General features: G+C 36.9%; 1 protein-coding gene across 2 annotated transcripts in view; it reads right to left on the bottom strand.

Annotated features, from left to right (window-relative positions):
• LARGE1 (LARGE xylosyl- and glucuronyltransferase 1) overlaps nucleotides 1–28000 on the bottom strand; it is a 288083-nt gene that overhangs the window by 190715 nt on the left and 69368 nt on the right. For both annotated transcript variants that reach the window (XM_085321682.1, XM_085321683.1), the window contains one exon: nucleotides 7849–8035. In XM_085321682.1, coding sequence (XP_085177808.1) covers nucleotides 7849–7954 — 106 coding nt within the window. In that variant the 5' untranslated portion in view covers nucleotides 7955–8035. The remainder of the gene's footprint in view (nucleotides 1–7848; nucleotides 8036–28000) is intronic.

Here is a 28000-nt window from a genome sequence, read left to right as displayed (position 1 = left end):
GGTTATCTTCAGAACAAGCTACTCTCATAAAAGGGCTTGCAGCTTATTCCTGGTCAAAGAAGTCCTTTCCATTTTGATCTTTATGTTTCTGCCAGAAATGACAAAATAAGGGTTGACTATAAACAGAAAGCAAAAAAAAATAAAAAAATTAAAAAAATAAAAAAAATAAAAAATAAAAAAATAAAATAAAAAAAAAGGAATTTAAAACAATGATAACAAATCCATCCATCCAATCAACATGTGTATGGAAATGAAAGAAGGTAAGCCTACAGCTTACTTGTATGAAAAAATAAACAGRTACTTAAAAAATGAGTGCCCAAGGAGACCTCCTCTGTCTTGTACCGGAACTGAAAAGAGTAGTATCAGTGTGCCTTCATTTGGTACAACACACTGACAGTAGTGGCTACTGCAAAACTGATAGAATTTCCTGAAATGATGTATTGTTTCAAGAGTGTGAACTCCTGGCAAACTAAGGAAGAAACAGTCCAGACACCAGCATTTGAGTGTTGAACGGTTCAGTGGATCTTAAGAATAAAATTAAAGATAAAATTGYATTTCAGGCACGTAACCATAAAGATTAATTGAAAGAGTAATTGAGAAGAAAAAGACGTATGGCCCAGGACTCCCCAAAGCTTCGCATAGCCTTGTTGTATTTTGGCTCACATTTTTAGTCTAAGGCCATTATCGTTTTGCCACTGAAACGACTAGAATTTTCCAGTCACAGCTCAAAAGCACAGTTTCTTTATATAATAGGGATGACAGGCCCATTCTTTTTTCATATTCACTTATTGCTTTTGTTTTCTTAGGTGATGGACAGGCAACAGCTTTCACACCTGTAAAAGAAAATCTAATTCTGGGGATACTGATTTGCAAGCAAGAAAAGATCATAGAGAAGCAGAGTCACTTTTTTTTTTTTTTTTTTTTTTTTTTTTTTTTTTTTTCCCCCCCCCATAGTAGGGACCTTCTGGTCAAAAGTATATGTCGTCTAAACTCCCTCAGTACTTTATGTACCCAAAGTACAAGAATTTCATAGAAAGAGATGTTTTCCAGGATAGAGTCACAAAATTTGGCATAAGCCTGAGGTCTTTACTATGGTGACCAATTTTGCTCTTGTACAATCACTGAGCAAAAACTGCAGACATACTTAAGATATCTTGATTGTTGCTTAGGTAAAAAGGTTCTAAAATGACAATTCTCAGCATATCTTAAAAAAAAAGAAAAAAAGAATAAAATCATCTTTTGCTCCAGGTTATCCTGGTGCTTGCGGCTCTTGTGAAGCAGTTTACTAGATGYCAATCATAACTAAAACATACCTCCTGAAAACCTGCTCATGTATCCCTCACAGTAACATCCTTATTACGGGCAAAAGCATCCCTTCAGGACTTCTCTTCTCAGAGCCTTATTAAAAACATCAGATCAATACAGAGGTTTACAGTTCTTTTTTTAAATGGACACTGGATTAAGGTTTCTTGTTTATATCTGTTGAAATACACAGCAAACAAAATTCAAGCAAACTAGGCAAACTGTAATGAAAAAGACAATTTAAGATTTGCCCCTCTCTTATTATGTTGTCTGTGAAAGAATTATTTTCTCATGTTTTCATTACTTGAAAGTATCTGATGGACATTCTAGCAATTAATTATTTGTTTACTTCTTGCTATGAGCAATGTATTGCAAGCACTAAAAAAACAAGCAGTTTTGATCATGCACACGGATCATGTGATAAACCTCGCATTTCACTGGATAAAACTGAACTCCCAGAACCAGTTTTCTGATTCAAGTATTCACAAATCTAATTTCAAAATCAGCTTCCCATGATTACTAAAATTAGATATTCATTGTTTCTGTAGACAGTCTTCCCAATTAACATATTCACTAGAATATTTATGGAAAGCATACACAAAAAGAGTGTGAACAGCATCAAAGTGAATCCATTTAAATACTAAGATGAATATTTGCAGCCTTCTTTCATTTCATTTTATTGTATTTCATAAGGTGTTTGCCCAATTCTGGCTCCAAACATGTCCCTACAGATTACTTGGACTAAAAATCTACCCAGTATTAGGGAATGATAGTCACCTAACTCTGGGGTAAATACAGGACACTCTAGAAAGGCTAGTTCCAGGAAAGAAGGAAGGCATTGTTGTTAAAATTCTAACCTGGCATTTTATACAAAACAGACTCAACTTTGTGCTCTCTCATGGACTCTTTACATGAGCTCAGACAACTTCTTAAGTTTTCATATACAAGTTACATTAGTAGTTCTGCATTGCCTGCGATACATGGTCTACACAAAAGCACTACACAGACATTCAAGGACTTTCAATCTCAGGTGGATCCACCATGCAGAGACCAGTAACTCAATTGTATTTTCATCCTGTCAAAACAGAGGTTGCTGTAAATCCACAGAGGTCACAAAGCCACAGTGGACACTTTTTTGAGGAACCAGTGTTCTAGAGAGCATGTTACAACCCCAAACATCCATTTATATATATCCTTTATATATATCCTTTACCTCCATGATAAAGGAGATAGGAAACTGCTGCATATAGCTGCAAAAATGATGCTGTTCCTGGAGCTACTGTTGGTTAGTGCAATTGCTATTTTTTTCTAATGACAATTTATTATGTATTATTTCATTATTTCCTATCTCCTGTTTTAAATACACTCCACCCTTCCCACTCTATTACCTTGTTGTCTGAATGTAATTTAAGAATGTTGGAACAATTATCTTTCTCATTTAAAGTAACTGATAACTGAAATTATTCTGCCCTTGTGTGCATTATTAAAAACAACAGCTATAACCAGGTATGTTCAAAGGCTATATAGTATTCAAAATCCTCTTTAGTATTTTAGTTCATAACCTTAATAGACATGTACATGTGATAAATGAGGCTTTTAGCAGCCTGTCACAGCCACAGTTTGGGTAATACTACTGCCACTGAATATTCCAAGGGGAGGGTCTTAACAGCAGTGACTGAGTGACAGCTATGAAGTAGCAAGCTGCAGTATAATTTCTGACAAGAGATACAAAAACTAAAATGAAGCAAAATCCTCTCCTATAGAATTGTAAACTAGTTAGAAGTAGGACATGGGAATTGATCATATTCGGGCATATTTATATTACAGGTCCACTAACAAAGAGCTTATAAATGGTTTCTCAGTGAGGTCTCAGTGCCATGCTGTGGTATAAGAACAATGAAATCCTTGGATATAAATATCTGGAGGAGTAACTGCATTTTTAATTACATTGAAAACAYACAATTTTACCACAGCACATAGCACTGCAAACACCAGTACTGAACAGACACACGCACAATTCTGGTGTCCTGAAAAAACAAGTGAACAAACAGAATGGAAAAGGATGCAAGGAAAAGAGCCCAAAATTCTTTGCTATGACAACTCAACTAGCTCAGCCTGTTTAGCTTACTGAAAAATACTGAGATGACTTGACTACCGTATATAAATACCTTCAAAGAGAAAAACAGCTAGCCCTAACAAGAAAATAATAAGCATGGATTTACCACAGGTAAATCATGCTTGAAAAACCTGACTGTCTGCTGTGATAAAATGATTAGGTCTGTGAAAAAGAAAAGACAAGTTGATGTGACCTCCCTTGAATTTCCAAAACTTTTGACATGGTCTTCCACAACATCTTTGCACCCAAGTTGAGATGTTACATTCTAGGTAGTAGGACTGCTAGACAGGTGAAAAACTGGTGAGATTGTTGGGCTCAAAGGGTAGTGATTAATGGTTCATACATTGTCTAGAATTTGGATAGTAGGTTAAATATGAGCCAGAAGTGTGCCCAGATAGTGATGAACGTCAATAGCATCCTGGGCTGTATCAACAGTACCATTGGAAGTAAGTTGAAGGAATTGAGTATTCACCTTTACTCACTACTCATTAGGCACATCTAGAATATTGTGTCTAGTTTTGGGTCACTTGATATATGAAAGACTTGATCACAGGAGCAAGTTTCTTGGAGTGACAACAAGCTGGTCAGACGCTAGAGCACTTGCCTTGTGAGACGCAGCTAAAGGAGCAGGGCTTTTTCAGCCTAGAGAAGAAATGGCTTTGGGGGGGACCTAATGGCAGTCTCCTGGTGACTATGAGTAAGCTGTCAAGAACACGGAGCCAGGCTCTTCACAATCATGCATGGGGTGGGGAAAAGAGATACAGAGATACAAAAATCATGAATAGAAAGAAGAGATGTTCAGACTCAATAAAAAGAAAACTTTTTCACCTTGAGTACAGTCAAGCAGGTTGTCCAGAGAGGTTGGATAGTTTCCATCCTTGCAGGTTTTCAAGACCAGACTGGAAAAAAGTCTGAGCAACCTGGTATGATCTCACAGCAGACCTTGCTTTGAGTAGGAGACTGGATCAGAGAGAGAGCTCCTGAGGTTTCTTCCACCCCGAATAATTCAGTCAAGTCTATGAAAATACATACTAATAATTTCTTTAATCTAGCAGGAGAAACCATAACAAAAAGCACTGACTGGAATCTGAAGCTAGATGAACAGAAAAGAAAACCTTAGCAMCATATGTGATCATTGAAAGAAACATAGTGCAGGAAGAGACAGAGGACTCTGCTGCTGCTTTCAAATCAAGGCAGAACGCTTTTGTGGGACATCTTTTATTCAAGCACCCATACAGAGGTTAAAACATAAGTAAATTGTGTGAACCATAATGATGTACAAAATAAGAAATCAGATATAACAACAGAATGAGAGAATTAACTCTCTGTACATAATTATCTTCAAATTTAGGAAAACAGTTATTTGGTTAAAGAACTATTTTAACTCTCCTTTCGTTTTAATCTATAAACTAAGACAAACTCATCCCCCATCCAGGGGAAAAAAAAGGAAAAAAAAAAAAAAAAAAGGAAACAGTTACTAACTGTATATTGTTTACACTCTCTTTTCCAGTGCAGGGATTCTTAATAGGCAATGGTCTTTGCTCCCCAGCTTGCATTTAAGATTAATTCATGCTGAGAGCTTTAAGCCACCCCAAACACCACTTACCAGCAAATTTCAAGATTTGTATTGAGCTCTTTGTAAAAACAAAGGATTCTACACACACAGGAATTTAAAGCTGTACCCTATTATCAACTGCAGACACAAAATAATCATTACAATATGGCAGCATAATCTTCTTCCAAAAGCAAAATGGTAAGGCCTGCATTTGCTCAGCTTTTAAAAATCAAACAAAATCAGTACTGTTCTGGCTGCTAGATCATTAATTTTCCAGGATACAGCAAGTACCCCTTACATTTCCAATTTAATGGAAATCCCATAAGACTTTTAAGTAACCAAGCAAATTTGCATAAGCTAATATTTGTACCTGGAATGTAACTAATCCAAAAATTTATGTACTGTACACTGAAAAATCTTCAGATGTTCTTATTTTTAATTTAAATTGGAATATAATTTTGTTTTCAAACAAAGAACAAATTCCTCAGTCAGGGTTATATAAAAGAAACTTGACATTTAAAACAATGTCTTTTTAAAATTATCAGACCATAAACTATTGTTTAAACAAATTTTAAAAGGTTGAAACATCTTTACTCTTGCTAAGATAACAATAATGGCCAAATGTTTTTAAGCTTTCCAAAATAATCATAGAATCAGGAAGGTTGGAAGGGACCTCCGCAGATTATCTAGTCCAACCTCCCTGCTCAAGCAGGGTTACACCTACTGTTAACCAAAATATTTCATCATTTTTTTAAAGTACAAAGTAGTAAAAAAAAAAGGTTGAAATCCAGCACTTTCTAGCCTCACCTAACTGAAATATCACTGTTGAACTCCTTTAAGGCCAAGAAAAAAGTTTGTCAGAGAATTTAAAAGGCAAAGTACTGGTTATTCCAAGTTGGGTTATAAAAAGCGCCAGTTATATAGCTGCAAGTCAATGTACACACAAACTTTAGGATATCCACTTGAAGAAAGAAGAGGACAGAAAGATATTTCTACTGTGGCTGCCAACCAAGAGTCACAGAGAAGTATCTACATTCAAACTGATTTTTTGCATAGAGATGCTATAGTTATTAATTGATGTTTTGCATTCAGCTTTCTGGCACAACAAGCATAGAGGTAGTCACGAGAACTAACGGTCTTCATCCAAGGAGAACAAAAGCAATAAAAGACCCTCTGGTGCTCAGAGGTTTTGGCATGTAGGTATTCATAAAACTAGATTAGGAGCCCCTAAAAACATCTCACAGAACCAACTTTTAAAGACCTAACATCTTGATACAAATCACTAAAAGGAGGTGGGCAGATCCCAGCACTTGGCTACAGCTCCTAAACAGAAAGAAGCAAGTCAACTATTTTCCTATCTTCTCTAGTAGAAGAACATCACAACTGAAAATAGATCATCTGATGTTAGGCCTATTCATTAGTGACTAGGCTGTGCTGCAAGGTGAAGGCAAGGCTTGAGGACGGGCTTATGTGGCACAACAAGTCCTAGACTGAACTCTTCTCGGGCACTTTGCTGGCTGCCCAGTACAATCTGGTTCAGCCTCTATATGTTCATGTTGTGTTTAGGAAAGCTAAATTTGAGACATCTATAGAATGGACATGATTGTAGCCAGCTTGTCCTTCTAAACACATTCAGATGTTCTGAAAAGAAATTTGAGTTTAACACAAATTTCTTAATCTCTCCCATTCACACTCCTGAGAGCTCTTGAATTGAGCCTAGCTAAATTCTTAGTCCAGCAGCATGGACTGTGCACAGTTTTGTATTGAAAGCAGCCTTAGTCCTGTGCTTATCTGATGTAATTGGCATTTCCTTTGAGGACTTAATCAGTGCACAGTTGAGATGAAATGCTCAGACTTCCGTGGCTGCAGGCAGACATCTTACAGCAGGGCTGCAACTATTTCCCCTTTGATCTCCACGCTTACACTCAGCTCCCGAACTGGATGACATTCAAGGACATTTCACGGACCATGACTATGAAACCAGAGGGCAATGCAGCATAACTACAGGAGCAGAGATGTGTTAGAAGACAGGGAATTATGTTGGGCAAGCTGAGGTCATTTCTTTATCAAAGCTATGTCAAGCCTCATGCATGCTAGGTAAGACATGCTCCTTTCGCCTTTGTCTCATGCTTTCTCCTCTGCTACATTTACATCCACAGAGCAATGTCCCAACATACAGTCCCCCATTCCACAAACTAAGTGCCCCTGCACTCTCCCTGGTCCATGGGAGCACATGGCAAGAGAAACTCTGCAGCTCATTGACCATTACCTACTAGAGTTCACTATCCAAAGAATCATGCTAGACACACCCTTCCAGGCTCTGACTTGTTCTGTAGGCCCTCCACTCTCTCCTAGCTAGGTCCCCACATGAAAGTCAACAGCTCATGTCGCCCAGACATATGGGACCTCACATGCAGAACAAGTCCAATTCAAACRAACAAACAAACAAAAAAAGAGATTTGTGCAAAGATTGTCTTGAACACATATGGACACCTTTTAAAACATTTCTAAATAATATTAAGGGCAGATCTGAAATGAGACATTAATTTTAACTGAAAGCAAAGTCTTACAGGGCATAGGCTAGAGCAACATTTAAACATCAGAAAACACAGGGAAGCAATGAGTGAGAGGAAATCTTTGTTTGTTCCACTTTTCAAAAATTTTCAAAAACAAGAGGAAAATCAAGCAACTGATACCAGCAATTACCTCCTCCTCAGCAGTGAGAATGTGGTAAGAAAGGCTCTTTGTTCAAATTTGCTCTTTGGGAGCTATTCCCTAYGCAAGTCAAAATAGCTTTGTACATATAAAACCAATGATGACTGATCTGCACTTGTCTGCCCTCATACAAATCATTCAGCCATTATTCCCCTCTTACCTTCAAAACTCCCAGCAAACAGATAAATCCAGGTAATGGCTGGAACAAAAAGGACAGTCAGAGAGGCAGCCAGGAATTTCCGTCGCCCTCTGCAGATTCCCAGCATTCTCTCAGGAGTGGAGATTGCCAACCCAGTGCTGTTCCTATGTTGGAAGCAAATAGTCCACAGCCTCCCACATAGTAATCCCTGAAAAGGAAAGGAAAAAACATATTACCAGTTTATTTCTCCACAGAAAGTGTAGACTTTGCCAGTGTTCCTAAAGAGTTAAAAGAACAAGGTAAAAGCAGAGTTACTGCATTGGGAAAGCAATTCCCATTTCAACATTATGCACAACATATTTTACAATAAAGTAAGTTTCAGAAGTTCCATAAAACACARTAAGTCAGTAAAATACATCTTATCACCTAAACACACACCAAGCTAATCATATAGAAAGACATTATCTTCATTTATTTTTTCCTGCCCTTTTACTCTAAAGAGACTCTGGGCTCTTTGATGCCTGTGTGTGGTGGTAGCCCTGGACAGATAAGAAAAAGCCACCTGTATTTCTCGATCTGCTGCTCCCAAAGAGGAAGAGTCACACTAGTGAATCAATGTGCTGGCTGCAGGTGGTCAAGAGAACTCAAGACAGTGAATCAAAACAGGGAAGGTAAAAGATTAAGGGTGGGAGAGCATGTTATTAAAATAATTCAGCTTACCAATCTCAAACCAGTGCTGATTAACTGCCATATAAACGGGAAAAAGAGAAAAAGTAAAATACTCAAGGAGAAGGGGATTCTGGAGAGTATTACTGTTTTCATAAACAAAAACAAGGAAAATCAATAGGAGCTTAACTTGTTTAAAAAAGTTGTTTTGYATTTCACAGACACAGGAAAGGCAAAATTATCTGAAGACTTTTAKTCATAGAAAAACGAATATTCCTATAACTGTGCAGAAATGCAGGGAATAAAGACAATATTTCAAATCTTTTGCTTTCTCYGTAAAAGGAGGAAAATACAGAAAAGTGGCTATTAGGCTAGAAGAGTTTGAGAAGGAAAAGAAGATATTAAATCCATGCAAATCTAGTTCAGGTTTTGTGTGAAAAAGCTTATGATTTCATATTAAAAAAAAAAGTCCATGTAGCAGCATGATAGAGGATAGCTATACTATAGCAGTACAAGGTGTTTAATAACAGTACCCTTTGGCTTGTGCTTAGACAAGCACTGAACTTGAAAACAGCATTTGAAGCACTCCTATACAAACATATTAAAAATGAGCACTGTGTACACTGAAAATATGTTTGAGCTCTACAGCTGCATGTATATTGGAGTGAAAGTCAATTTTGAAATCAAATTACAGCAAAAATGAGAGTTATAAACAAGAGAAATGGGCTCAGACAAAGAACTTTGCTGATGGAGAAACCTGACTGCAGCAATCAGCGAACTTATAGCTGTTCCTCAAATATTCAATAGAGCCCAGTTTACAACACTACGGTTTAAGAACCACAGTAGTACTCTTGACCTTGGAACTAATAAAATGAAATATAATTCATCCACAGCCAGCACAAAAAGCATTACATTGTGTCAGCTTCTCAACTCAATGAATGCCTCACCATAGAGATTTTGCAGGAAATATGTGGACAGACTTAATACTAACAACTGTGGTATTAAGAGTCACTGTATTAGACAGAGAGGCACATTTGGTAGATAACCAAATAAATTGTGGAGGACTCTTATCTTTATTCACTGTATTTGGATAGTGATTAAATTTTGTTTCTTTGCCTTACATCACATAACTAGTACAACTACTCTGAAGAGAGTCCTTTATATTCCTACTTGAAAAACATAGATAATTTCCCTGACTTCTGTGTTCCACACTCACTATATGTGTAAATATTATGAAGAACACAGAATCACTTACTTCACATATATATATTTACATATATATAATATATACATGAAGTAAGTATATATATATTTTATACACTTACATATTTTTATATATATATATATATATATCCCTCGTCCCCATAACAACAGGGAGTACACCAGAGACATCAAACTGTGCAAGTAAAAATAAAACTTTGAAAAGATGAACTGACAATGTTGTGTCACTCTCCAATGGTTAAATTTTGTAATGCAACAAGCATTGGTCTCATAATACTCCTACTAATGATACCTGTAAAACTCCCAGGAAGGAAAGTAAGAATACAAACCGTTTATGAAATCATGCTGTTAAAAGTACATAGATAAAAATTTTCAGAAGAATGATACCCTAAGATATTAAGAAAATATTTGGAGGAGGAACACTTAACTCCCAATTCAGCTGCAACATGCAGCTAGAAATGTGGCCCACTGAGTTTTCTACAAATTGTCATCTTTCAGAAAAAAACAGCCAAATAATTCTACATTCATGCACATTTTCTACCTAACTAAGACAACACTGGGGAAACTCCTAGATAACAAGCTTGTTGGAAATCTTGACATATTTCGTTTATTGGTGGTTTAAAAGAGAAGAGCTATGAACTATTTTAAAAGATATGTCTGCTGTTTCTCTTCATCCCCCAGAAGCTGTGAGTAGCTTGCCTTGAGTCTAAAATACTAATTTTCAGAATATAAAATCACCATTTCTATTGAATATTTCTTCCCAAATGAGACAAAACCTATGCATGCAATTCTGTAAAAGGTCTATTAATGATAATGAAGATGCTTAGCTTAAAGGAAAAGCTTTGGACTCTATCATTTCTTTWTTATAGCCTTTTTTTGGGGGGGGCGGGGTAAAGATTTTTACCTAACATACCATATTCAAATCAATTGAATGAAGATACTGCAATTCTTTGATTAGGTTTTCTTTTCAGTTCCACTGGTGTCAGCTTGATATTCTTCATAAAAAGAAAGTGACTGACAGCACTGGATGGAGCACAGAAATGAGCTTGCCATCACACTTCAGAGCTCTCCTATAGCATCCGCTGCTCCCCAGGCCATAGTCTTACTGAACCAGACTGTCACCTACCTAAAAGGTCTTAGAAAACAACTTCAGAGTAAAGGCTGAAAATGAAGCTATTGAGGATGCGACACTGCCAAATAAATTCATCTTTTCAGTGATACAAAACCACCACAAGACAGTTCATTTCATTTAAACAAATCCAAGCAGTGTCCCTCCTGAGACAGCTTTCAAAGTCATAACCAACTGTGCTAACTGAATACATGTACTTGGAAATAAACAGCATGAAAGGTGTTGGAAAAAAAAAAAAAAAGATAAGGAAGTAACTCGACGGTCTAAACACAGGATCTAGATGAGACTGTTGGGTCAAAAAACAGCCAACGACTCCTCTTAATCTGTTCCTCAATGGAATATCTGCAACCTTACTAGTTTCCATGGCTTCATCTGAAAGTAAGAAAGATCAAAATTAGCCTGAGTGAAAGTGAGCAGTTGAAAGAGTTTCTGGTAAGGGGTTTGCACTTTCAAACATGATCTTGTCTTCAGTCCCCCAGGCACAATCAGATTTTCTATCCATGCTACAATTATAGACAAGGTGTACACATTTCAGCAAAAGGCATATTCATTTTAGTTTATATTTTTTAATGTATAAAATATGCTCCAAGAGCACTATATACAATGTGCCCTTGTGGCCAAGAAGGCCAGCGGTATCCTGGGCTGCATTAGGAAGAGTGTTGCCAGCAGGTCGAGGGAGGTGATCTTGCCCCTCTACTCAGCCCTCATCTCGAGTACTATGTCCAGGTCTGGGCTCCCCAGTACAAGAGAGACATGGAGCTACTGGAGAGAGTCCAGCAAAGGGCTACAAAGGTGATCAGAGGGCTGGAGCATCTGCCTATGAGGAACGGCTGTGAGAGCTGGGCCTCTTCAGCCTGGGGAAGAGAAGACTGAGGGGGGACCTTATCAATATGTACAAGTACCTGAAGGGAGGATGTCAAGGGGACGGGGACAAACTCTTTTCAGTTGCCCCATGTGACAGGACAAGAGGCAATGGGCAGAAATTGAAGCACAGGAAGTTCTGCCTGAATGTGAGGGGGAATTTCTTCACTGTGAGAGTGACGGAGCACTGGCACAGGTTGCCCAGAGAGGTTGTGGAGTCTCCTTCTGTGGAGATCTCAAAGTCCCACCTAGATGTGGCCCTGTCTAACATGCTCTAGGTGGCCCTGCTGAGCAGGTGGGCTGGACTAGATGATCTCCGGAGGTCCCTTTCAGCCTTACTGATTCTATGATTCTATGTATTTTAAAAATCTGACAAAACAAGCAATCTGACAATCTGACAAAAGGTAGCTAGCTCTATGTATATTGTGTATATGTCTTGCCGTCAGCAAGTCAGATGCTCTGTGCTTGTGCAATACATCCATTTCAGGAGATCTGAAACTTATTGCACAGGTACAGATCAACAGACAACAGCAAGCTCAGATCAGCTCACCTTTTCTTACTAGTTGTGGTGCTGTAGCAGTCTACTAGCTTTGACAATGCCAGAGTGACATGTTCTGGTGAGAATTAAAATAAACTGCCTTTCTCATTATAAAGGCTTACCCATGACCTTCTTACTACATGACAATAGTGAACAATAGGGAACAAAGTGACTTGCTTACCTTAGCACATGGATAAATACTTCCACTATCTATCTTGTCAGAGTGGTTGCTTGTTTTAAATCAAGGAGTACCTCCTCAGCTAAGTATGAGGCAGCTCTCAACCAATACAAGCATTACATATATTAAAGCACGTATTGTAACATTAATCACTTTTTTTTTTTTTTTTTTTTAGTTATAACAGTTCATCTATGTCGGACAATCAGCAGGAGTTCTATGGAACAATGCAGATAATTATGAAAACAAAAATCAAACACAATTAACTAGACTTAACTGTTCTACTGTAAAAAGCTTTTCCAACTGCTTCATACATTTCCCTGTGTTTGCTGCAGTTAATCTTATCCCAGTAATCTTCCATTTGTTTTCAGAATCACAGAAATGAATATATACAGTTAAAGCCATTTATGCACCAATCCTGTGCCTTGGTTTTATTGTTTATCTTGAATTAATGCTATCTAATTCTTTCTGCTTTTCCACACTTGCAGTCACACAGTCAATGGACAATTTCTACAGTAAYGCTTTTCCCTTGGCTCTGTGTCAATGTAGCATCCATCCATTATGAGATTTTTCACAGTATACCAGACTCAAAATATAAATAACCTAGGGAAAAAGTAGTATCTTAGCCATTATTTTTCTATGTTCTTTTAAAAATTGTTAATGTGCAGTTATAACAAGCTTATTTTTCGGATTCCTTAGTCCCATGGCATCATAACTTCAAAGGAGGATTTGGAGTAAATTTGGACTCAGCATCCACCTCAGTGAGGCCACTTAAAAGGAACAGATTACAGTCAAGTTTCCAAATTCTACCAAATTTACTGTTTCTCAACTAGTTACAAGAAAACAGTCCTACCTATAAGAGAGAAAATAGCCTGTAAGCTGACAGTACAAATGAGTTATACACTGCAACTGTTTACTGCTCTGAGGGCACACAGGATTGACACCTTCTTTTATATCTCCACTCAATATATGCCATTGCTCAAGGAAGTTCTATTACTGCCTGCTAATCAAACTTTTCTAGAAGGTTCCAGGTAGTAGTGCTGTAAATCAAGTTACCACAAGACTGGGGAGCTATTCTGACAATAGTCTAGTCAGAGACGGACAGAAGTAAACAAATAAATAACATACTTCCACATTTTTTACTTTTTCATTGCTATGAATTCCTTTATAAATTTACATACACACACGTATATATTATATATCTATCTTTAATTTTTATTTTTTTTATTTTCCTTTCAAGCCTAGACTATTCAAGGAAAGCCTGCAACTCTAAAATCAAGAAAGAACACATTTAAGACTAAGGGTAAGAAATATTCCCTGTGCCTCCACTAAAATGTCACTAGTAATGTGAGCAGAAAAAAAATCTATCACYAGAAAAGAGACCAGCAGTAACCAAATACAGTCATGACAAAGATCAATTTTCACTGTTAGTCACATTTCATTTGCAAACCATGAAAGACACCTATTTACAAAGCAGTGACTAAACCAGTTTTTCAATGGACAAGTCAAAAATTTACCAAACTCTGTTTTATGCTACTCTCTCTCCTGTATGTGCATATAGCACCAGTATTTCCTGACTCCCCAACTTATCTCCGTATTCCACATCGTCCAAAGAAAGTGAAATAGTGCCTGATTCAGTYTGAAGGAGTCCAACTTGACATTGTAGCTTCATAATAAAAAATACCCTGGGATTTGAGGTTCCAATTTCACTGAATTATAAACATATTAGAGACCACACAATCAGCAGTAATAGCCAGAGACTATTCCAATGAAATGTAAAACAATTCTGCTCCAAAACTATAGCTTACATTCAGACCACATTATTATATATCAGACCTCCACACTCAGAAAAGGGACAAAGCTCCACATCTTTCCACATTGAGGCATTGAGGCCTCCTCCTGAAATGACAACAGGACAACAACAAGAATATAATGCTACCTATTCTTGGTCAAGGCTGGAAGAAAATATCAGTATATTGTTGCACCATTGCTATTCCTGTCTCTATATCAGGGCATCTTCTTCATAATTCAATTCTGAAGTCATGAGTTTGTTCAATCTTTAATTCCCGCTCTTTCACATTGTGTTCATGCAACCACACAGAAACAAAGCAGTCTTTAAGTCAGAAGCAGGGCTCTACATGCAACAAAATTATCACCTCTGCTCTCAAGAATTTTGATGCTAGTGTTTTGCTTCTCACCCAAACTTCTTATTCAAAATGCTTATTCAAAAAAAATTTGTTTACCTTCATTATAATCTTCTACGTATAGAGCTGTTCTAACAAGGGAATTGATTAAAGATTCATAAGAATTTTTTGCCCAGGGGAAAACAATTATTGCTTGAAGAGTTCTTTCCTGACAAAAGAATCCACGTCTCTGTATGAACAGCAAGGTACTATTTTAAAAAAAGCTCTTTATTTTATTATTTAGATCTAAAACTACTTGTTAGTTCTATGTGGGTATTGGTAACATGCTTACAGCAGTTACTTAATTGTCAGGTGGAAATAGAAGTTAGCATGGTACTTAATAATTTCTTTTTAGGATATACTGGTATTAAATTAAAATAATAAAATGAGAAATGGGCCCAGGTGACTTCCTCTCTGATTCTGCCAGGAAGGACTCGAAGAGGAAGGTACAGATGCCATGCATCAAAAACTATGCAGCTAATGTCAACAAGAGAGATTTGGATTTTATGACTGTAGGACTCTCTCTGAGGATTGAGGACTGCTAGGAAAATCAAGTGGGGCAAAAGAATCTTTGCCAACAAGCTGGCCAACCTCATGGGGAGAGATTTATACTAAGAGTGATGGAACAGGGAGATGATGACTCATACTCAAGTGAGAAAGAGGTGGATCAGGTTGGCAAGGAAAGGATCCAAGGTGRTGCAGACAGAGGAAACCTGGTAATCAACAAAACAGGGCTGAAGGGCCTCATGCACATACACATAAACAAGGAAGTGCCAGGAGGACAGCACGATGGGGGAAGCTCTCATAACTTTTCTGAGAAATCAGCACATTTGGGTGCCTCTCTGAAGTGCCTGTATGCTAACACACACACCATGGGGAACAAATAAGAAGATTCTGAGGTCTGAGTACAGTTGCAGGGCTATAATTTCATTGGGATCACAGAGATGAGGTGGAATAGCTCACACAGCTGGAGTGCCTCCATGAATGGAGATAAGCTCTCTAGGCAGGACCAGCCACAACAGTGAGGTGGAGAGACCTACCCTGTATGTGAAAGAGTAGCCAGAATACATGGCAATCTGTCTTCAGATGAGTGTGGAGCAAACTAAGAGATTATGGGTCAGGATCAGCGGGCAGACCAACACAGGCAACTTTGTAGTGGGTTTCTACTATGGCCTAAGTGATCAGGAAGAAGCAGATACGGCCTTCTTCAGACTGGATGAAGCCTCCCATTCACAGGTCCTGGTCCTCATAAGACATTTGAATCATCCCAATATCTGCTGGAGGGATAACATAGTAGAGCAAAAGCAATCCAGGAGGTTTCTAGAGTGCATTGATAAGAATTTCTTAATACAAATGATAGAGGAGCCAATGAGAGGAGGTGCTCTACTGGACCTCATACTTAAAAATAAGGAAGTACTTATCAGGAGTGTGAAGATCAGAGGCAGCCTTGGCTGCAGAGACCAGGAGATGGTGGAGTCTGGAATCCTGAGAAGATGGAACAAAGCAAACAACAGGGGCACAGTCCTGCACTCCAGGAGAACAACCTTTGGCCTGTTCAGGGATCTGCTTGGAAGAATCCTATGAAAAACATTCCTGGAGAGAAAAGAGGGGTCCAGGAAACCTATCTGATTTTCAAGGATCATCTCCTCCAAGCCCCTAGATGGTCCAACTCCACTTAGAGGAAACCAATCAAAGATGGCAGGAGGCCTGCACAGATGAACAAAGAGCTTGCGACAAAATATRAACATAAAAAGGATGCATACAGGAAGTGAAAGCAAGGTAAAGTCACCTTGGAGTAATATAGAGACACTCCAGGAATGGGATTAGGATTAGGAAAGACAAAGCCCACCTAGAGTTGAATCTGGTGAATCTCATCTTAATCCCTGAAAAACTGATGGAGCAAATCCTCCTGGAAGCTTCAAACATGTTAAGAACAAGGTGACTGGGAGCAGTCGGCATGGATTTATGCAGTGGAAAGCATGCTTAACCAATGTAACAGCCTTCTATAATGAGATGAGTAGCTCGGTGAATGAGGGGAGATCTGTGTTTATCTTGACTTCAGACAACTTTCAACAGTATCTCTCATATCTTTCTAGACAAACTGAAGTAGTATAGGCCAGATAAGTGAATACTGAAGTAGACTGAAAACTRGTTGAAATGCTGGACTCAAAGGGTTATGACCAGTGGCACAAAATCCATCTGGAGGCTAGTCAGTAGCAGTGTACCCCAGGTTGGATACTGGGACCAATACTGTTTAACATCAGTACTAACAGTTTGGATGATGGGACAGAGTGCATCCTCATCAAGTTTGCAGATGAACCAAATTGGACAGAGTGATTGATACACCAGATAATTGCCATTCAGAGGGACCTCCACAGGCTGCAGAAACAGGCTGACAGGAATCTCACGAAGCACAACAGCAAACACAAAAGCCTGCAACTGTAGAGAAATAACCCCATGCACCAACTGGAGAGCAGCTTTGCAAAAAAGAAGGACCTAGGAGTCATGGACAAACTGACCATGAGCCAGCAATGTGTGCTTCTGGCAAATAAGGACAATGGTATCCTGGGCTGCATTTGGGAGAACATCATCAGTGGCTCAAGGGAGGTGATCTCTCCCCCTTGGTCAGATCCCGTTTGGAGTGCTGTGACCATTTCTGGGCTCCCCAGTACAAGAGAAACATGGACATATGGCAGCGAGTCCAGTAAAGGCCATGAAAATGACTAAGACACTGGAGCATCTCTCAAATGAGCAGAAGCTGAGAGACCCAGGATTGTTTAGCTGGCAAAGATAAGGCTCGAGAGGATATTATCAATGAGTACAAATACCTGATGGGGAAGAGTAAAGAAGATGGAGGAAGACTCCTTCTTGGTGWTAGCCAGTGACAAACAAGAGACAATGGTCACAAACTGAAATACAAGAAGATCAATTTAAACATAAGAAAAAAAAAAGCTTTATGTGGTTATGGTCAAATATGGGCACAAGTTGCCAAGAGAGACTGGGGAGTGTCCATCATCAGAGATACTCCAAAACAAACTGAACATTGCCCTGAGCAACCTACTTTACTTGACCCTGCTTTGAGCAAGGGGAAGTGGACGAGGCACTCTCCAAAGGTCCCTTTTAACATCAAAAATTCTATGGTTCTGAGATTCTATGATTTTGTACCAGTCTCAAAGTATATATTGGCCATTTCATTTAAAGCCTCAAAGACTCTAGCTGTTATCTATTGCAATGTGCACGGACAGAAACGTGAAAAGACAATTATACTGAATAACACAGTTAATCTCAGGTTCAGCTTTTAGCTAAAAAATCAATATAGGTTCACTAAAGTCAATTCATCCTACATTAATTCACAACAACTGTGGATTGAGTGTCTTAGAATTAATGGAGAAGATGATGCAGATTTTATATATGTGCCACAGTGCTCACCTGATTACTACACATTGCTTAAGTATTTCTAAAACAACATATAAATATTTATCTCAAATTTATATTAAAATAAAACCATCTATGGAATGGAAAATTATGAGAACTGCTGGGAATTTCATATTTGAATAACAAATGATCAAAAGTCGAGAACAAATAGTTTATAATCGTCAAACTGCTACACTACTACATTACCAAACACAGTATACAGTCTTAATAGTTTATTTGCATTCTACTATAAAATAYCAGATGGCATCAAGAATTGTGAGATACATTTTTCCATAATTTTCCTGCTGAAATTCTTTTATATGTCAAGGTCCAGTATTTATTTTTCTTAAATATTACAYGTTCCAGTCATCCTGCAAGGGCTATCTATTTCCCTAGCCTTTCACAGGACTGAGTGGGTGCTATACAAGTTACAGAGAAAAGTATTCTTCACCTTTCTACCTGACACAGATGGAAAGTTCTTGTAGAATAGTTTGGAGTTGGGCATTTTTTTTTAAAGTAGTGAAAAGGGTTGTTGATTTTGGTTATTTCACATAGATTTATTCTTTAACACTGGAACACCTGAAAAGAGCTTGATCATGGCTTCTTATTCTGCATTATACAGATTAATGTGGATATTAGTCAAGATGGCATATAAGAATTTTATGCAATTACAAATGAGTATGAAAGGTGTTATCAAAGCCAAGCAAAGCTGTAGAACCTAGCCTCAAGAGGAGACACTTACAAAAGAAGTTACTAAAGAATCCAAATTGCTCCTGTGCGGAGTTAACATTTAAATAGACTCACAGAATAATTTAGGAAGGGACTGCTGCAGGTCATCTGCTTCAACCTTCTRCTCAAAGCAGAGCTAACACTGGTCTTTCAAACCAATCTATAGTTTGCATAGGTCTTTACTCTACATATAAAAGCCATCATCTGAGGAAGTATGGTCAGGAGAGAGACAGGGCAGTGAGCTTAGGGTTTCTGTGCTCTCTTCCCATCTTTCCTCAAATTGCAGTTATTTTCACTGAACATTTCCTTGTTCTACTACATGAGAAGTTCGGTCATTTAATCACTTACTGATCTCATCATTATCATCATCATTCTTCTCTGAAGATTAGACTAAGGAACAGAAATATTAAATATAAAATATTTAGCAAGTCCCTTGAAAAGAAGATGAACATACTGAAAAGAAAATTAATATATTTTAAAGACCTTATTCAAAAGCACATAATTAACACTTCCACTTTAAATCTGATTATACCCCGTAAGTTTGGAGGCAGAGGGGAAGTTGCCAGATCTTTTATTAGGAAAAGAAAAGAAGATAGTGCTGATGCTGATTGTCTTCCTTCCCAAGAAGACTGTAGAGGGATGCACAGTTGTTGATATGTTATATAACACAGGAGTATGCTTTGTACTGGCTGGTGTTTTGAGACAAGGCAGTGGAAAGAGAGAAATAAAATTTCTTACTGTCTCTTATAACTCCACTTCCACATTTCTGGTATCTTTTAAGACAATTTGATTCTTCCTATGCTATACTGGCAGTCATTAATCTAACTCCACAGCAGAAGTACAGTTATGGCTCTAGTAACTCAATATTGGGTCCTGAGAGTAGGACAAAGGCTGGCTGAGAGTTTCAGAGAAGAGTTAAGGTGTAGGACTTCCTCACATTCTAGGCTAAGAATATTGCTAACTAGAAGAAGAACTTCAGAGTGAGATAATGAAATGATTCAAAGTTGTATTATGATTATTCAGTCTTTTAAAGAGATTTTTCAAAAAAAATGAGATTACCTATAGCGAAGACTCATTTTTGCAACACGTCTGCATACTGGTTCTTAATAACAGTTGAAAACCAAAAGAACCTTAAATATATCTATATATAAACACACCCCCCAGCACTGTCTCAGCAGGTTTGCAGCCTTCAGGCACCATGATCATACTATATCTCAAGAAATGTAACATATGGCTATATGTTTACATCATGTCATTAATCAGGTGAACTGTGGCAATCTTTCTGAAGCACAAAAGAGTAGAAAAGTAATAACACCTTGGGACTCAGAGGAGACCTCAGCAAAGTATTATGCAGTGTGGATGTGGCCAGTCTGCTCTACAGGGGCTCAGTGCTGTGAATGGAGCCCATTCTCTGCTCCTTGGCCTTCTGACTAGGATGTGCTTTCTAGAGCCAATGCCTCTGGCAGTGTAAAGGTCATTGCTTTATAGTCTTTTCTGTTATTTAAAGATGCTCTACCCTGCACATGTATCATAAGCATTATCATTTATCATAACTGTATGAGGCATGGTATTTATAATCTACTGGTCCAGTAAGCTGCAGGTATGCAGCAGACAGTCTGATCATAACCTAAAGTGGGGTTGATTTAGTTACACCAGTACTGAGACTGGGCTCATGATACAGACCTCAAGGCTAATTTTCCATCAATAAGTCAAGATACACCTCAGAACATACTGCAACAGACAGCAGTAATTGCTACAGATCACTGCATTTTATGGAGAAGCATCTTCTCTGTTGCTCATGGTAAACTGTCAGTAAGACAATGATTGTGAAAACAATTCTAGCACATTTCTAAAAATACAACTTTTTAATTTTTTTTTTGTTGGTAGGAGATGCAAAAAATACAGGGCATAACAATGCCGTTATTCAAAAAGCAGTCCACAGTATTATCAAAATATACCACAATATGATTATCTAAAAAGGTTCACATAGATTGCCTGATTTTGACATCAGATTAAATAATACTGCTTTTGCGTGATTTATCCATAGCTAAGTTAACACGTGTTGGTAGGACAACAGCATTGTGTATTGCCAAGAATGTATTAACTCATTATTCAATTGTTGAAAAGATTAAAAAAAAATAGGCTGAAATAGGGTTGGGAGGTTTTTGTTTGTTTGTTGCTGCTGAGGATTAAAACTACACATACAGAAAATGCATGTAGTGATTACAAATTACTGCACAGCTAAAAGAGAAAGTCCTTTATTTTCAAAATAATGACAAAACTGCATTAGGAATATTTGTAAAGGTAGAGAATATGCCCAAATCATTTGGTTTGAAGTTTGACAATACGTCATCATTTTCAGTTCATAGCACTAATGTTAATTCTGGAATGCATTACTTTCTCCACATGGAAAATTAGAGCATTAGAATTAGAGAATTAGAACACTAATTGCTGAGCTCATATATTGCATATACTATTTTACAGCTTGTAACTTGACCTTGAAAGTTCTGAAGCTAAGCTTTCAATTATTTTTCCTTACTTGCTCAAAAAGTTTCAAAATTATAAGACTTATTTTGTCCACCTTGTTTTATGGAAATGTTGAAGCATATCTTGTARTGATGGTAATTTTTTATCATGCATTTGAAATAATCTTAAAAATTATTCCAGTTATTAGAAGTTGTTCTTATACATCAGGTGAAGACTGCTGAATTACAATTTTTGAGTTTCTTAAGAATGATACAGCTGGAAATGAGGGACAGACCTATTGAGCGATGAAAGGCGATTTCTCTCTTCTACAATACACTAAAAATGTCTGATACAGTCTTAAGAGCATGATCTTACATTTGCTGAAATTTAGACATAATTCTAAATTACGACAAAATATAGGTGGCTGATTCTTTGGCCGTAACTATAATTCTTACCTCCTACCTGACCTAAAACGTACCCTATGAAAGCAATAAAAATGGGAAGGGATTTCTTTTAGTAACATGCATTAGCTCTGTAATGCACACCACTGACKTTGTATGTTGATGGCATCAAGCACAATCATATTCATCTGACTGAATTTCTCTGAAAAGAGCTGACTTTTTAGGAAAACACATTTATTCCTCAAAGATTGCAACTTGACAAAACGTTAAATATTGATATCAATTGTTGGTATTTAGTAAAGTTTATGAACTTTCTTCACTTTGTTTAAGAAGATAAAGTTCTATTTTCAAATCCTAGGTCTCCTGATGTTTAAAACTTGTGAAATATATTCGTTTCTAACACAAATGCAGTAGTTAAAAGAATATTCTACTTTTTAAACAGTCCTGAATAGACAGCAGAAACCTGCTAAATATTGATTCTGTTACAGTTGAACTTAACATTGTATTTCATCTCTACATACAGACTTTCACAAACAGATTTTGAAAGAAAGATACAGTGAAACAGATTGAAATTGACAATAATGATCAAAATATTGAAGCTTTAGAAAATTGGATAGTATTACTAAAGGATATARGAACATACAGTTGAGAAAAAAATATGCTAAAGAAAACGGCGTTCCTGTAAAATGACCCTTAAACTATGGCAACATGTCTTATTTCTACTTAAGAAAAGCGATCATTTTAACAACAAGCCCTGGCATTCTGACAACCTCAATGTTCCAAAATTGCAAAACAGTTCCTTACAGCTTAGGGAGGGGAGAAAAGGTTGGTTTTCTGATGTTATTTTTTTAATAACACTTTCAGATTTAAAAGCTTTAAAGGTATATATCCTGAAATACACTTGTAGCTATCAAAAACAGTGATATTTTTCTTGAACGAAAAATTAAGCTCTAATACAATTCAAGAACTRAAATATATGTAAAATGTCCTGTTAGAAAATTGTAGGAGTTAGCCATATTGCTTTAGGAATTAATGAAAATGTGCTTGCTTGAAAGACAGATCAAATCACTTCTGGATACTGATCACAAATTCAGAGCGTAATCATGCCATTCTTGAAAGTCTTGAGTCAGGCTCAGGACAGACACGTCAGCTAGGTTTGCTATGTTGCATTGTCTTTCAGACACCCACTGTGTTGACAAATTATTTAGAAACTTTACTAAACAATTGCCTGAGTTAATTCATGTCCAGCAAAGGTAAAGATTCCTTTAACTGCTAGGAAAGCCTGTTCAAGAATTCACGTGGAAATAAGAATCCATGTTAAGATTTTTTCAAATTAACATCATAAAAAGGTAGTATGAACTAAAGTAGAACTTTATGTAAGTTGAATCGTAGAACTTTATGTCAGCTGAATCATGTCTTTTTGTGTCTAAATACATCAGAAGTAATGTTGAATGTGCAATGCATCTTGAGATTTGTTATCTTCAAAGCTATATTCTATAGTATGATCAAACATTGTATGTGTTATTCTTCTAATACTTAAAGTGGCTCTGGCAAATAATTACTCAAGGGGGTTCAGGAGAAAAACTGACTTTTACACAGAAATGATAGCAGGATTTTGTCAGGCCTGAGAAACTGTGAAACATCGAAACAGTTCTTTGAGAAAATGTTCCTTTACTACTTATGGTACTAAAGTAGTTTAGCAGTATAAACAGGTTTTTCTAGCTACTCTCAGCTTTTATTTGAAGATCTCAATGCTTTTTCCTAACACTGTTTCTGAAGTGTTGTGATATCAGGATCTCTAAATCAAATGTCATAATACATGTCTCAGGGAGTCTTTTGGTATTCAAATCAAAAATGTAAAGACTTTAAGGAAAATTGAGTTGACTACAGTCATATAGCAAGTCAATGATAAAGTCAGGAAAAGCATCCAAAAAGCCTAACTCGAGTGAAAATATCTCATCTCTTATTAAGGAATACCTCAGTCTCCACATTAGTGTTTTACCATGAGAATTCAATAATCTTGTCTAAGTGCTGCGAACAAAGATTAATAAATCAGATCTATGCACTTCAATTTTTTTTATTTGTTTTTTATGTTGACATCTTTGATTTCCTGTTTAGTTTCTAGTGCCATCTATGAGGTTCAGAATTCTCGATAAGAGCTTTGAAAAACTGTTTCATTATGTGGATCATATGAAAGATTCTGAGGTATAAAATTTCCAAAGTTTATGGCAAAAAAAAGTTCAATCAGTATGCTAATGGCAGTAATATTTTCAATCGAAGCCCTAGAGCTACTATGACGTATGTATGTCCCAGAAATTTGATCTGTGTTCCTTTTGGTGAACTGATGCAGAGGAAAGCAGGGAAACAAGCAGTTTCAGCTACAAATGAGAAACAAGTCAATGAGTGAGTTTACATCAGCATCTTAATTCAGATAGAGAGTACCCTTTTGAATCAAATTCCCCAAGCATTCCCACTTACTGTAACTTGGGTTACGTGATCAAGTGGTCTTAAGAGAGCACAAACTGGATTCCTTTAGGATGAAATAAAATCAGAAGATGTATTTCAGAAGTGTATCTAGTGTAGTTCAAACGCTAAAGATGCTAAACTGCTGGGGCAAGACTGCAATTAGTCTAAAGTAAAAATTTGAAATGTATGCAGCCTCGATATCAGGTCCTCAGCACTGTTTCACTCTACAAGTCCACTCCTATTGGGCCTCAATACTTGCTAACATGGACAAAGTTAACATGGACAAATCATGTGAATCTGTAGAAGATGACAAAACCAAAAGCCACATAAAATATGAGATGAACTGAAATCCCCAACTTTCACATAGCTGCTTTAATGAGGAAGAATTTTCAGACTTTGGTACTGTCAGGAAACCCAACAGCTATGATCAGATGAAAGCTTTTTCTTCATCTAAAAATTAGACTATAGAAGGTTTCCTTTTTTATCATCCTATTCATAACATGTCTTATGTTGAAGCGTAAGAGCTCAGCTAATTAGGTACTTGATAAAGGTAGCTTATTTGGGGCATTTTCCTGCTTCTGCACTTACACAAGGCAAAGGAGGTAAAGCTAAATTACTCATTTAATGTCAACATTTCTTTTCGTCAAATCTACAATTCTAAGCAGTTATTTCCTCAGAGGTGGCAATGAAAGGAATTAGATGTATTGTAACTTTCAATACTTCAGAGAAATTTTTAAATAAGAGAGACTGCAATTATATATCCTTATGTTGCAATTCTAAATACTTTCAAGAAAACAAATGAGTTTCAACTAAAAGGGTGCTCCATTTGAAAGTCAGCTATATAATTCCACAAAATGTTTGCATTTTTCAGCAATGAACACTGAGGTAGTGCAGTGCCACAGTCAGACACCAGATGTCACATTGTTTAGCAAGATGACTACAAGAGAAAAAATCATCCTTGATGCCTCAAGGAAAGGAAGGGGAAACTGACAGTGAGTTAATCTCTGACCACAGTAGGCAATAAAAAGTAATGACACACATTTGCCAGTTACAGAAAAAGATGCAATAGCTACATACTGGAAAAAAAAGCCCCACTTATTACAGAAAGTGAGTGGTTGGCTTACTCACACAGCGCAGATAATAACACTCTGCAAACAAAAGCTAAGTTTCAATCAAAACAGCAAGCTTTCTACATTTTTCCTCTTCACAGTATTATGAATAGTAATCATTTCTTGTACAATTATGCTACAAGCCCTAACATTGGAGGATCACTCATGTTAAGTGCTGTACAAATACTAGAAGCTCCTGCCACTACACACTTTGCAAACCAATACTAGCCGGAAAGAAAGTATTCTCATCTTCATAGTACAGAGAGCATCAAGAAACAGTGATTAAGTAACTTGTCCATGGTTAGGCTAAGTCAGAATACCTGAGCTGAAATATAAACCCCAAGACCCAGTCTGCCACCTCAACCAAAAGTTATTCATCCTCTCTAAAAAAAAATTACTAACATGAAACCTTTCATGCCATGATCAAACAAACCTTCTTTCACAGTTCAATGCCACACAGAATCTACAGATTCAGGCTGTATCTCTCACTCAGAAATACATTCTTTAGCAGCACAGTTGAACACCAGAGAGAGTAAATAAATAACAACAGTTGAGAAGATACTTTTTTTTTAATTCTTTTTTATTTTTTAAGTTATCTTTAACTTTTTGAAAAGATTACCTTTTGAGGGGACATTTTTTATGAAGTTCTTGGCATTACACTTAAAGAGTTACTAAATCTTTTTCTCTCAAAAATTTTCAAACTTACAAAGCTCTAAGGCTTTTTTCAGAAGTTTACTTTGCATTCCTATGAGGTGGCATGTACCAGTCTTTAGTGACAAATTGTAGCCCTGGATAAAAAAATAAAAGATCATTTCCACAAGAAATGATAATAACACAACAGTTTAAACATGTACTGATAGATAAATCCTAGCGTTAGCCAGGTAGCCAAAGTAGGAATCTCCCATCCCGGATGTGATATCCCAACACTAACCCAAAATTACTGTCCAAAACAAAGAATTGTCCTTCAAGGACAGAGAACAGTTGAAAAACAGCTCCGCACAGAGTTATTCACACAAAGAACTGAAGTAACGCTAGTAGTGCTAGGCATATGAATAGGAACACAAGCAGGTGTATCATATTAATGTGCATGAACAATTTACAAAACTAAAACAAAGTAATTCATTTTTCATTTTTGCTTTAAAAGTGGGGAAATAGATGGTTCTTCTTATGAGTTATAAAACTGACTTTCACAGTCTAGGTCTTTTGAGAACATCCATATAAATTATGTTATTTGGTCAAAGTCTCATGTTTTTAGGACACGATATCACAGGTTTGACATGGGACCATGGTTACAGAGGAAGAAGGCAGTAAAGTCTCATACAGTAGCTATGTACAGTCCTAACTACTGGAATTGTAAGAAACACATCACTTTCCCAGAGATGATAATTCATTTTGCTCAGTATATGGTTCCTCATACACAAAAGGAGAGAATTACAGAAAGGGAGCCTGGTAAATAAAACACTAGAATAAGGTTGCCACTACCTTTCCATGTTGTTACCCAAAGAGGGTGATGGAAAAATAAACAAGGACACTAGCAGAGCCGACAGGAACAACCTTAGAAGCTGCTGCCAGGTCACAAAGATCTCTAGGGTGCCCATACATTGTTAAAAATCACTGCTGTCCTTGGTAACTGGCAACCACAAATCAGACAGATATCCTTTAYGCACTAACTCAGCTCATACTTTACCTTGCACACATTTAAGTGAATTATTTTAACAGTTGTAATCTAGTGAAAAATACTGTCCTAAGTCCAAATTTATACATATATTTCAATATTTGCTTTGCCTTTCTGGAAGTCTATATTTTTATAAAGCCACTTTTGTGAAGACTCTAGACAAAAATGTCTATTTTGTATTCTATACAACGAGGTTCTAGATTTGGAGATTTTCACGGAAGTTATGAGTTACTAAATACTCTTGTAAAATGAGGTCTCACAATGTCTCAAACTCAGAATTAAAATCAAAATTAAAATAGGTAGAATTAGAAATGAGCTTTAGATATGTAGGTTCTAAAAAGTTATGACCTAAATTATAATGCAAAAATAGGCTCTAGATGGGAAAGGCCAGACCCACTGAGCCACCTTCTCTCACAATAAAAAGACAACAGACCTAAGTAAAAGCGTTAAAAATATCTTTAACTATTTTATCTAAATTTTAATATTTTTCCACACACTGCTTTCCATCTTCTCAGTACTGATAGGAAAATTCCAAGAGTTGTGGAAAGGAAGTGAAGGACCTTTCCCCCACCTAAGATCTCATAAAAACGAGATTGCTTCATCGCTTGTTAGCTGTTCATAATGCTTTTTAATCTTAGCCTTGCAAAAGTAGAGGTTAATCAGAATATATAAGTATCTGTAGAAACAAAAAGAAACATAATCTACTATCACACACTTATTTTAGCAAGCAACAAAATCCTCTATAAAAAGGAACATAACTGTAAATGATTTTCCTTTATCTTTTTTTTCTCTTTTTAATTTAAGTAGCAATTCAATTTATTTTACTTCATCATCACAAATTTATTTAGGAGAGTAATCAACCAGCTAACTCAAACCAACAAAAGAAACAGAACCCCCCTCCTCAACAAAATGCCCAAGCCAAATACCCACAGTGTTGCAGAACAAATGACTGAGTCAGCTACTCTCAAGAGATTAGCTGTTATTGCAGAATATGTATTATGACTCTCATTTCAAGAACTGATACGCCTCTTAGGAAAATAAAAAATCTCCCTCCTCTGTAAGAAAAAAATTGTTTTCAAATAATGCATTGTCTACTCTGCTTATGATATGTAATGCACACACACTTTTCTTCTAAGATCA

Source organism: Rhea americana, unplaced genomic scaffold (assembly GCF_003343005.1).
Source record: "Rhea americana isolate MKP2758 unplaced genomic scaffold, rheAme1 scaffold_70, whole genome shotgun sequence".
NCBI lineage: Eukaryota > Metazoa > Chordata > Aves > Rheiformes > Rheidae > Rhea > Rhea americana.
The sequence above is the reverse complement of the archived record's forward strand: the minus strand, read 5'-3'. Positions and strand labels throughout refer to the sequence as shown.